The 12,597-nt window shown below is 54.0% G+C and overlaps 1 protein-coding gene across 1 annotated transcript in view; it reads left to right on the top strand.

Moving 5' to 3' along the window:
- TNS4 (tensin 4) overlaps positions 1–5,525 on the top strand; it is a 24,808-nt gene extending 19,283 nt beyond the window's left edge. The window contains exons 9-13 of the mRNA XM_023204201.1: positions 628–696; positions 1,525–1,693; positions 2,725–2,793; positions 3,040–3,066; positions 3,673–5,525. Coding sequence (XP_023059969.1) covers positions 628–696; positions 1,525–1,693; positions 2,725–2,793; positions 3,040–3,066; positions 3,673–3,814 — 476 coding nt within the window. The 3' untranslated portion in view covers positions 3,815–5,525. The remainder of the gene's footprint in view (positions 1–627; positions 697–1,524; positions 1,694–2,724; positions 2,794–3,039; positions 3,067–3,672) is intronic.
- The last annotated feature ends 7,072 nt before the right edge of the window (positions 5,526–12,597 follow it).

Here is a 12,597-nt window from a genome sequence, read left to right as displayed (position 1 = left end):
AGAAAGAAAGAAAGAAAGAAAGAAAGAAAGAAAGAAAGAAAGAAAGAGAGAGAGAGAGAAAGGAAGAGAGAGAGAAAGGAAGGGAAGGGAAGGATTCAGTTCTAGATGTTAAGTAATTTGCCCAAAGGCCCTCAGAGTCAGACCTTGAACTCAGATCAGCATGCCCTATCCAGAGCGTACAGCTAGGTAGGGGGACAGCTCAGATGGAATAGATCATCTCAGGGGTATGCAGGAGAAACTCGAGAAGGGCATCGGCACAGGGGAGTCCTAGAGGAGCGTTGGTGAGAGCCTCCTTGCTTTCTGCAAAGACAGGTCAGGGGTTGGGACAGGGTCCAAAAGAAGTGAGGAGGTCAGGGGCCTGTAAGGACAAGATCATGGCAGCCATCTAAGAGGCGGGGGGCGAGGAGGGGAAGAAGAGATCAAAAGAGTTGCAAACTAAGCATTTAGGGAGCCCAAAGTGGCCTGTTTGCCTAATTACGGTAATCACACCTGGTTTGAGTCACTTCCTGGAGATGGGGGTGGAGGTGGGAGATCTTCAAAGGGATTCATGAGGCCTGTTCCTGTGAGAGGGGTCCATTCACTCCTCCCCCGCCCCTTTTGGGGGCCTGTTTCTTTGCCTTGGCTCAGAACTGGGAGGTGCAGATGGTGCCTCGGACTCTACAGACCGCCCAGCCTCCTGCCAGAGGAAATCTGCAGGTGAGTGGTACAGAACGGGAGACGCCAAGCTTGGCTGTGCCCCAAGAGGGCACCTCCCAACCCTGCCCACACGCACGCATGCACGCACACACGCACAGGCCCACACGTGTTTCCCACCTCAGCTTCGTTTGTGCGTCTTTAACAACGTGCCACCCCCACCACCCCGTCACCCCTGTAAAACAAGATGAGAGGCCAGCAGGGAAGTGGGGTGGGGTTGGGGGTGGTGGGGTGGCAGAACTTACAGTCTCTCCTGCACACACACGGGCACGTACACACGTGCTAGAGTCTCTCTGGGTCTGAGGAACCTGCCCTGGAGGTGTTTGCAGGTTTGAGATCCTCCATGGGGTGTCAGGTCTGAGTCCTCGAGCCTTCACCAGGGGAAAGGTCCCTGACCCACACTCCCAGAGGCCAGCACACGTCGGCACTTGTCTCAGTGACAGCTCCTGCTCTATGCCCTGAGCACGAACGGCTTCCCTCCCCATTCTTGTCTTCTGTCCCTACTGTCGCCAATGAACTAAGACCTTGAGGGTAGAGGTGTGGGGAGGAGGGCAGTCGTTAAGTGTGGACAGAAGGATGTTTTCCTGGGCACCCCTACGCACATGGCAACTTCCCCTCCCCTGCGCCATGCTGGAGGGCCAGGGGCCAGGGCGATGCAAAGCCACAGAAGATCCCAAAGCCCTCTGGGGTTGGCCTCAGACTGTGATCACCCACACACCCACTTCCTGTTGGGTGGCTGTAAGAGGAGCTCCACTGGATTCCTGAATAGGAGACTTACCCCCTCCCCTCGGCCTGGGTCAGTGGCCCCAGCACAGTGTCTGCCTCCCACAGGCTGCCACACCCTGTACCTGAGCTCAGTGAGCGTGGAGACCCTGACCGGAGCCCTGGCCGTGCAGAAGGCCATCTCCACCACCTTTGAGAGGGACGTCCTCCCCACGCCCACCGTGGTCCACTTCAAAGTCACAGAGCAGGGCATCACCCTGACGGATGTCCAGAGGAAGTAAGGGCCTTCCTTTGCCCTAGGGCTGCGGGGCTGGTGGCGTAGAGCTGGAGGGGATAGCTGAGACAGTCGCGGATCAGGGATGAAGGTCGAGTTCAGGGTCCTGGATGACCCAGCGGGGCCAGTGATGTGCTGAGTGACTCCAGGCAACTTCCCTGCCTCCTCCAGGCCTCAATCCACTGCCAAAGCCCCAGTTCATCGTGACTGATGAAAATGGAGTTAACGGGGGCCGGGCGTGGTGGCTCACGCCTGTAATCCCAGCACTTTGGGAGGCCGAGGTGGGCGGATCACCTGAGGTCAGGATTTCGAGACCAGCCTGGTCAACATGGTGAAACCTCTTCTCTACTAAATATACAAAATTAGCTGGGTGTGGTGGCACACACTTGTAATCCCAGCTACTTGGGAGGCTGAGGCAGGAGAATCGCTTGAACCCAGGAGGTGGAGGGTGCAGTGAGCTGAGATCACCCCACTGCACTCCAGCCTGGGTGACAGAGTGAAACACCACCTCAAAAAAAAAAAAAAAAAAAGAAGGAAAATGGAGTTAACTAGTATTCATGGGTGCTGATTATGTCTGCACCCATTGATGGAACATCTTCCCTAGGCCAGACTCTGGCTGACCACTGGGACCCAGAGAGGAATGAGATCGTTCGTTCCCCAGGCTCGGGATCTCACAGTCTAACAGGAGCCTGATCCAGGGCTGAGCACTTCACAGGGAGAAACAAGAGATGACCAAGATGTAATTCATGTCCTCAAAAAGTTAGGGGCCAAAAAAAAAGTTAAATGGCATGGTAGGGGTATGAAAGAAAACCCCAGAGTGTAAGACACAGGCAGACAAGTCCCATGAGAGGAGAGAGGCAGGAGCAGGGCACCAGGACCCCCCAGTGGGAAAAGCCATAGCGGTCGTCGAGGTCTAACCCAGAGACTTCTTGGAGGACAGGGCACCTGAGCTTGGGGGGAACAAGAGATGCTGGAGGCAGGGTGACACTGGGACAGGTTCTCATCGCTTCTCTTCTCTCCCCATCTCCTGCTAGGGTGTTTTTCCGGCGCCATTACCCCCTCACTACCCTCCGCTTCTGTGGTATGGACCCTGAGCAACGGAAGTAAGTTCAAGGCTGGGCCAAACTAAGAAGGCTGTCCAGGGCCCAGCTGCCCACCAAGGTGTCCTGCCAATTCTGGGACTGGGATCCCAGAGGGAGTCTGTGAACCTCAAGGGGTCAGGGTGACAGAATGAGGGTAGGGTGGGGTGTGGTGGGGCGGGGACACAGCTGGCCAGTCCTGCTGCTCCTTCAGGGTCCTGTGGCATGGAGCAAAGCCTCATGACTCGGTATCGTGTTCTTTTCCTACAGGTGGCAGAAGTACTGCAAGCCCTCCTGGTAAGGCCTTCCTGTCTACTCTGTTACCAAAGAGGGGTCCCTGTCTCAGGGCCCCAAACCCAACATGGGGAGGGAACTAGAGAAGGAAAGAGGCCCCATTCTGACTTTAATAGTCCAAGGTGTTGATGAGGGCACAGGCTCTGGTCCTCAGGGAGCTCACATCTGATGCGAAAGACTTTCACTGCCCTCAGAGCCTCTGGGCTGATAGGGGCGACATGAGCCTGGGAGCCCTCAATCTTCTGCAAGAGGTACAGGCTCTAACTTCAGGGAGCCTCAAGCTATTGGAATGTCCCAGTCTGATGATCAGGATGCATCTTTGCCCTCAGGGAGCTTCCACTCTAATGGGGAATGCACAGGTCCTGTCCTCAAGGAGCCCCCACTCAAAACAAACGAAACCCAGAGCTTGAACTTGGAAATCTCCCAGTCTGACAGGAGAGGCACCTTCTTCCTCAGGGAGCCCCATCTTAAGGAGGTGCTGGAGCCAATTGGCTAAGGGAGAGGCAGGGAGGAATGAGGTGCAGGCTGAGGGCCCCCCACCACCCCATTCCCACCAGCCTGATGCTTCCCTGGGTCCCACCCCTCACTCAGATTGCCCTCTCCCACCAGGATCTTTGGGTTTGTGGCCAAGAGCCAGACAGAGCCTCAGGAGAACGTGTGCCACCTATTTGCGGAGTATGACACGGTCCAGCCAGCCTCGCAGGTCATCAGCCTGGTGACTGCTCTGCTGCAAGATGCCGAAAGGATGTAGGGGAGAGACCGCCTGTGCACCTTCCCAACACCTCCAGGGACTCACCAAGGAGCCCCCCTCCACTCCCTGAATGGGTGTGGCTTGTGGCCATATCGACAGACCAATCTGTGGGACTAGGGGGATTGGCATAAAGTTGACACCCTTGAACCTGCTATGGCCTTCAGCAGTCACCATCATCCAGACCCCCCAGGCCTCAGTTTCCTCAACCACAGAAGGAGACCAATAGACAAGATCAGCTGTTCTCAGATGCTGGTGGACATTTGAACACCCTCCTCCATGATTCTGAAGCATGCCCACATCTGAAGACCCCTGCAGAAAATAACCTTCAAGGACCCTCTGACCCCATCGACCTGGGCTCTGCCAACACAATAGGCTGAGCGAGAGACCTGCAGCCCCTGTTTCATGGCAGACAGCAGGTGCCTGGCGGTGACCCACGGGGTATCTGGCTTGCAGCCAGTAATGGTCAAGAATTGACTACAAAACGGGAATGGATAGACTCTATTTCCTTCCATATCTGTTCCTCTGCTCCTTTTCCCACTTTCTGGGTGGCTTTTTGGGTCCACCCAGCCAGGATGCTGCAGGCCAAGCTGGGTATGGTATTTTGGGCAGCTCAGCAGAGGGAACTTGCCCCCTTGGTCAAAGGAGACCCAGCTGTCCTGCACCCCCTTGCAGATGAGTATCACCCCATCTTTTCTTTCCACTTCTTTTTTTTTTTTTTTTGAGACGGCTTCTCATTGTCACCCAGGCTGGACTGCAGTTGTGCGATCTAGGCTCACTGCAACCTCCACCTCCCAGGTTCAAGCAATTCTCCTGCCTCAGGCTCCCGAGCAGCTGGGATTACAGGCATGTGCCACTCACCCGGCTAATTTTGTATTTTTAGTAGAGACAGGGTTTCACCATGTTGGTCAGGCTGGTCTTGAACTCCTGACCTCAGGTAACCCAACTGCTTTGGCCTCCCAAAGTGCTGGGATTACAGGCACGAGCCACCGCGCCCAGCTTCTTTCCATTTCTTGATAGGCGAGTATTCCAAAGCTGGTATCGTAGCTGCCCTAATGTTGCATATTAGGCGGTGGGACTAGAGATAAGGGCCACCTCTCTGTGATTCTGCCTCAGCTCCTGTCTTGCTGAGCCCTCCACCAACCCACGCTTCAACACATACGCGCGCGCGCGCACACACACACGCCCGTCTACTGCTATGTGGCTTCAAGCAACCTCACAGCCACACGGGGGCAGCAGAGAGTCAAGAATGCAAGGAGGCCGCTTCCCTAAGAGGCTTGGAGGAGCTGGGCTCTTTCCCACCCCCACCCCCACCCCACCCAGCCTCCAGAAGCTGGAACCATTTCTCCCGCAGGCCTGAGTTCCTAAGGAAACCACACTACCGGGGTGGAAGGGAGGGTCAGGGAAGAAGCGCAGTCTTCCTCTATGAGGAGCAAGTGCCTGCCCCCTCCCAGCGGCCAGCCCTGCCAAAGCTGCATTATCTTTGGCCAAGGTTGGGCCTGATGGTTATGATTTCAGCCCTGGGCCTGCGGGAGAGGCTGAGACCAGCCCACCCAGCCGGTGGTCGAGCACTGCCCTGCCGCCAAAGTCTGCAGAATGTGAGATGAGGTTCTCAAGGTCTCAGGGCCCAGTGCCAGCCTGAGGGCTGACAGAGGCTCTCATATACTCCGCTACAGCTCCTATCATAAAAAATAAAGTGTTTGTCTTTGCAAAACAGTCAGTTCTGAGGCAGTCAGGGCTGTACCCTCGGAGACGGAGACCTGAACAGAGAAGGGGGCCTGACTTGGGAGGGTGTGGCTGTGTCTGAGGGGAGACCAGGTGTGCCACACTCCCTCCCACGCTCCTGGCCACGGCACTACAGCCTCAGCAGGCTTCCACTTCGTAAACCATTGCTTAAACCACTCTGTGTCCCCCACACGCCCAACACGCTTGTTCTTTCTTCATCACCCCTTTCCTGCCGCTCTGCTGGGGAAACAGGGGGACTGTGATTTCCCGGGGGCCAGAGTGAGTGTGTATGGTGCCCCTGACGGATTCCAAGGCCTCACTCAGCCCCCACTGAGAGCTAATGGAGAGGCGGGCAAAACAGGAACTCCTCAAGAAGAGTCCAGAAGAGTCCCCGAAACCAGATGGCCCCAGTGCTGCCAGCTCCGCCCTGAAGAACTGGACTGTGGTTGGGTGTGGTGTCTCACGCCTGTAATCCCAGCACTTTGGGAGGCCGAAGCTGGAGGATGGATTGAGCCCAGGAGTTTGAGACCAGCCTGGGCAACACAGGGAGACCCTATCTCTACAAAAAAAATACAACAAGTTAGCCAGGCGTGGTGGCACATACCTGTAGCCCCAGCTACTTGGGAGGCTGAGGCGGGAGGATCACTTGAGCCTGGGGATTCAAGGCTGCAGTGAGCTGTGGTTGTGCCACTGTACTCCAGCCTGAGTGAGAGTGAGACTCTGTCTCAAAAGAAAAGAAAAAGAACTGGACTATGGCCTCTTGATCCCACCCTGGGCCTGGGGAGTTCTACCCCCAGCTCCTTCCAGTGACAGTCCTCCCCTAAACCAGTCCCGGAGGAATGCCCCCCTCCCAGACCTGCTCCAGACCTCACTGCAACTAGGAAGCCAAGGCTGGCATGCCCTGAGAAGGCCTCAGCAAGCGATGCAAGAGAGGCTGTGGCACTTCTGTTCTCCTAAAGAGCTTTGGGAACGGGAGAGCCCCTCCTTCTGTCTGGGCTCTGCTATGTGACCCAGTGGCAGGGGCCTTGAACCACCGCTGGGTAGACCCTGCCTCCCTTTCCACCGCCCCAGTGCAGTTCCAGATGGAGACTCCTCTCAGTCTCCTGCTCTGGCCCTGCTTAGCCCAGCACGGAACAGAGTTCGTGGAAGGCGATCATTTCTGCTGCATTTGCCACAGCTCATGTTTTCCCTAAGAAGATTTAGTAGAGAACTTAAGACTTTTGCTGAGGGCAAAGCAGCCAGCCCGGCAGGGGCTGGATGGCTGGACAGGCTGGGAGGGCTGGACGGCAGAGGGGAGGCAGGACAACCACTGAGCCAGGAGCCAGGAGGGGAGGAGCCACCCTCCTATCCACCCAGGAACACCAGAGGAGAGTTCTCTCCAGGAGGCTCCAGGCCTTATAGCCCTCGGTCTTAACCCCTGCCGCAGCCCCCACTCCAGTGTCTCTCTCCCCCCAGTCTTTTCATCCCTCCCCATCCCTTTCTTGATCTCAATACACACGCATACCACCCATCCTCCCTCCCTCTCTTCTCCCACTTTCTCTCTCTCCTTTCTCACCATCTCGCCTTATTATGTCTTCTCTACTCGATCACCCCTTTGCAGAGAAACCTTTCCAGCTTCTTGCTCTTTTCCAGTTGAATTTCCTCGCCCCTTTGTCCCAGGTGGCTGGACATGCAGCAGAGTCCAGCTGCTGCTGGAGTTCATGAGAAGGGAACCGGGAAGCCTCCGGCACTGCCAATCGTTTCTCAAAACTGAGGTTCCAGTTTGAGACCAGCCTGGCCAACATGGTGAAACCCCGTCTATACAAAAAATACAAAAATTAGCCAGGCATGGTAATGCACCTGTAGTCCCAGCTACTCGGGAGACTGAGGCATGAGAATCCTTTGAACCTGGGAGACTGAAGTTGTAGTGAGCTGTGATCGTGCCACTGCACTCCAGCCTGGTTGACAGAGCAAGACGCTGTCTGTAAAACAAAAAAAAAACAAACAAAAACTCAGGTTCCCACACCCACTAAACCCTGCCTCCTCTCAGGCTACAGAAACCTCTTCAGGAGGCTGAAGTGCCCCTACCCCGACCATCTGACCAGCCACCTCCCCATGCCCGTGCCCCAAGGGCTGAGGCTGCTCACTGCTCTGTTTTATCTTTGGCCTCTGGTCCTTCACTCTTGTGCCAGGGCTTAGACCCAGGGCAAGGTCTTAGACCCAGGGCAGGGGCAGGGTTAAAGGCTTTCAACCCAGGGCCAATGCCTTAATTCATGCAACAAATGTTTTCTGGCTGTGTGCTTTATTCATGTGAACCAGGAAAACAGAAAAATATGACAGTGTTTCTAACAGAGGTTTACAAGTGCTATGCAGGGCTGGTAGAAAGAGTAGAAACTGGAAAAGATAAACTTTACCCACTTGAAGGGAAAGAGGGCAATGTTACCAAGAAGGTAACATTAGAGTTGGGTCTTCAAGGATGAGTAGGAGTTCAGCATGCAAAGAGAGGTAGAAACCAACTTTTAGGAGGGGGAGGGGCTCTCATGTGCTACATACAATCAGAGGCACATTATATATGCCTAATCCCATTTTACAAGTTAGAAAACTGGGGCTCAGAGGGTTAACTTCTCCTAACTGTAAATGGCAGAGAAACAGGATTTCAAGTCCATGCCCATCCTATTGCCCCAGCGTTCAGAGAAAGCAGATGGAGACATTCGTGTGTGAAGCACACAGGTATGAAAAGATGTACCATGTTTGAGGTGGCTCAAGTACATGGTACCTAAGGGAGTAGGTGAGAGAGAAAGCAGAAGAAAAAGGCAGCAACAGGACCCTCAGGACCCTTGGGTGCCAGCTGAGAATGTCTGGAGATTGAAGACTTGCTGAATTAATGAGGTGGGACTCAGGCCTGCTGTGTACGATTTTGTAGGCTGTGCAGTGCATGGTCATACATGGCACCCTGCTTCAGCTTTATCCCATAGGTAATGAGGATGAGGTAGGAAGCAGGACTGGACTCCAGAGGCAGGGCTTGGACACAGGTCCAAACTGAGGACTAGCTAAAACAGGGATGAGGCGGGAGGAGCTTTCCATAAGACACACCCACCAGTGTGACATGTCAGTTTACCATTGCCGTGGCAACACCCAGAAGTTACCACCCTTTTTCTACAAATCTCTGCATAATCTACCCCTTAACTTGCATGTGTTTAAAAGTGGGTGCAAATAAGAGTGTGGAAGCTACTGAGCTGCAGCTCTCAGCACACTGGGGTAGCCCGGCTCTGCAGGAGCAGTCACAGGATTGTGACACTGCCACCTCTAGAAAGCTGCTTTCTTCTACCACCACTTGCCCTTGAAATTATTCCCTGAATGAAGCCAAGAACCCTCCCAGGCTAAGCCCCAATTTGGGGCTCGCCTGCCCTGCATCAGGGAGACATTTCAGCTGAGGAGTAATTGACCAGATTTATGCTTTAGAAACATGGAAGCCAGAGATGTCATCTGAGGCTCAAGCTGGGGAGAAGGATGCTGGGATGAGAACCTGGAGTTCGGACCAGGGAAGGGATGAGAGCCGAAGAAGAGGAGCTCTCACCCTGAGACATGCTGGGGCAGGAGCCTGCTTGATCCAGGCCCGGGTCTCTGGTTCTCTCTGAGCTTGGGAGGACTATGTGAGACAGAGCAGGACCAGGGGCCTGCATTCCCCCTTGAATTATTCATCTTCTCGGGCTGCCATAACAAAATACCATAGACTGGGCAGCTTACACAACAGAAATTTATTTTCTCACAGTTCTAGAGGCTTGAAGTCCAGGATCAGGATGCCGTGATGGCCAGGTTTGGGTAAGGACTCTCTTCCTGGCTTGCAGACAGCCACCTTCTCCCTGTGTGCCCACGTGGTCTTTCCTCAGTGTGTGCGCATGGAGAAAGAGATCTCTCTCCGTCTCTTCCTTTTCTTTTAAAGCCACCATCCTATCTGATTAGAATCTCACCCTTGTGGCCTCACTGAACCTTAATTACCTCAGAAAAGCCTTATCTCCAAATACAGTCACGTGGGGAATGAGAGCTTCAGCATGCCAATTTGATGGGACACAGCTCAATCCACAGCACCCGTCCAGGCAGAGTCCTGCCCGGTCATGTTCCCCATCCCCACCAGGCCCCAGTCCGGACCAGGCTGGAGCCCTCAGCCCCAGGAAAGGAGATCCTCAACTTCCCGGGCTCCCAGGGCCAGCCCAGGGGCTTATTTTGTAACTGTTTCCTGGAAGGCTTTTCAGTGTTCTCCTCTCCCCATCTGGACTAGCCAAGAAAGGCAAGTAGAGCTTGGCTGGGAGCAGGCCTGGGGATCAGGGAGACAAGCTGGGGAGGAGGGAACCAGAAAGGAAGAATGAGGAGGGGGTTAGGAGGGCGAGCAACACACACATTCATTCACGCATTCAACAAATAAGGGCTGTGCTCCCATGTGAACCACGCAGAGCCAGGCGAACGGGGTTGGCCAGGAGCTGGGGGAGGGGCTTACATGTGCCCCGGGAAGCGATGTTCTCTCCTCCCAGAATTCAGACTTGACACCCTGTGCACACTGACATGGGACATATCCTTAGTTCACTCCACTCCCATCTATGCACACACACACACACGTGCGTGCGCACACACACACACACACACACATACACACACACTTGCTTCTTTTGGATCAAGAACTGGAAGCCGGCCGGGTGTGGTGGCTCACACCTGTAATCCCAGAACTTTGGGAGGCTGAGGCGGGCAGATTAAGAGGTCAGGAGATCGAGACCATCCTGGCTAACACGGTGAAACCCCGTCTCTACTAAAAAAAAGATACAAAAAACTAGCCGGGCGAGGTGGCGGGCGCCTGTAGTCCCAGCTACTCGAGAGGCTGAGGCAGGAGAATGGCGTAAACCCGGGAGGCGGAGCTTGTAGTGAGCTGAGATCCGGCCACTGCACTCCAGCCTCCAACTTTGGGAGGCTGAGGTGGGCGGATCATGAGGTCAGGAGATCGAGACCATCCTGGCTAACAGGGTGAAATCCCATCTCTACTAAAAATACAAAAGAAAAAAAAAAAAATTAGCCGGGCGTGCTGGCAGGCGCCCGTAGTCCCAGCTACTCGGGAGTCTTTTCCTGAGAAAAGACAAGAAAAAAAGAGATATGGAGAAACAGGGGGGGAAAAAAAGGGGGGCATGGAGAAACCAGGAGGAGGGGCATCTGAGAAGAAGAAAACCCAGAGGAAGAACAGGGCCAGAAGACAGGAGACCCAAATCAAGGCAATCTACAGAGACACATTCCGTCTTACAAAATGGAGAAATAAGTCAGGCGCAGTGGCTCACACCTATAATCCTAGCTCTTTGGAAGGCCAAGGCAGGCGGATCACTTTAGGTCAGGAGTTCGAGACCAGCCTGGCCAACATGGTGAAACCCCCATCTCCACAAAAAAATACAAAAATTAGCCAGGCGTGGTAGCACACGTCTGTAATCCCAGCTACTCGGGAGACTGAGGCAGGAGAATCCCTTGAACCCGGGAGGTGAAGGTTGCAGCGAGCCAAAGTCACACCACTGCACTTCAGCTTGTGACAAGGTGAGGGAGACTCCATCTCAAAAAAAAAAAAAAAAGACGAAGAAGAAGAAATAGGGCTACTAGGTGCCAAGGGTACAGAGCACAGGAGAAAAGCATTTATGGGAAGTAGGCATTGAAGAGACAGGCAGAAAGCCCCTTGCTACATGTATTCAGTCATCATTCAATATCTGCCTCAGGCCTTCTGTGTATCTGGCACTGTGCTTAGCCCTTAGAGGTGGGTTGGGACACATTTATGCTAAAAAATTATTTGTTCTTTGTCTGAAATTCACACAGAACTGAATGGGTTGTGTTTTTTATTTTCTAAATGTGTAGCCTGGAGCTACAGTGATGAATGAGGTTCCTGACCTCATGGAGCTTATATAAATGAGGGATAGCCGGGCACGGTGGCTCATGCCTGTAATCCCAGCACTTTGGGAGGCCGAGGTGGGCAGATAACGAGGTCAGGGTTTCAAGACCAGCCTGACCAACATGGTGAAACCTCGTCTCTACTAAAAATACAAAAATTAGCTGGGTGTGGTGGCGGGCGCCTGTAATCCCAGTTACTCAGGAGGCTGAGGCAGGAGAACCTCTTGAACCCAGGAGGCGGAGGTTGCAGTGAGCCAAGATCACGCCACTGCACTCCAGCCTGAGCAACAGAGCAAGACTCCATCTCAAAAAAATAAAAAGAAAAGGCCAGGCGCGGTGGCTCAAGCCTGTAATCCCAGCACTTTGGGAGGCCGAGTCGGGTGGATCACGAGGTCAGGTGATCGAGACCATCCTGGCTAACACGGTGAAACCCCGTCTCTACTAAAAAATACAAAAAACTAACCAGGCGAGGTGGCGGGCGCCTGTAGTCCCAGCCTCTGGGGAGGCTGAGGCAGAAGAATGGCATAAACCCGGGAGGCGGAGCTTGCAGTGAGCTGAGATCTGGCCACTGCACTCCAGCCTGGGCGACAGAGCGAGACTCCGTCTCAAAAAAAAAAAAAAAAAAAAGAAAAGAAAAGAAAAAGAAAAAGAAAAGAGGGACAAAGATACAGAGTAATTGCACTGTGAATGCCTAACTAAACACTCTTCTGTTGAGAAGATGCGCAAGGTGCTCTGAAATGAATAATCGGGAGAATTGACCTGCTCAGGGAAGTCAGGGAGGGCTTCCCTAAGGAGGTGATGATGGCTGAGATGAGAACTGAAAGAAAATCCATTGTCAGGTGTGGGGAAGGGGGCATTGGGAGCCTTGAAAGTAGAGGGACCAGCATGTGCAAAGACCCTGTGGTAGAAGGGAATGCAATACAGCCAGTCTGGCTAGCGGCCCTAGAGAGCAAGGGGGTGTGAAGGGCAGGGGCCTGGTAAAGTCGGCAGGGGCTAGGCCAAGCAGGACCTTCAGCCCATGTTGGGGGCTTTGGTCTTGACCCTTCCCTGAGAGGCCAGGGAAGCAAGAGGCTGACAGTACTCAATTTCCTGGTATTGTAGGAAGAACTGATTGGTGGCCAGGTGTGGTGGCTCACGCCTAAAATTTCAGCACTTTGGGAGGCCAAGATGGG

This window comes from Piliocolobus tephrosceles, chromosome 16 (assembly GCF_002776525.5).
Source record: "Piliocolobus tephrosceles isolate RC106 chromosome 16, ASM277652v3, whole genome shotgun sequence".
Lineage (NCBI taxonomy): Eukaryota > Metazoa > Chordata > Mammalia > Primates > Cercopithecidae > Piliocolobus > Piliocolobus tephrosceles.
Note: the sequence above shows the minus strand (reverse complement) of the source record. Positions and strands in the feature narration are given on the sequence as shown.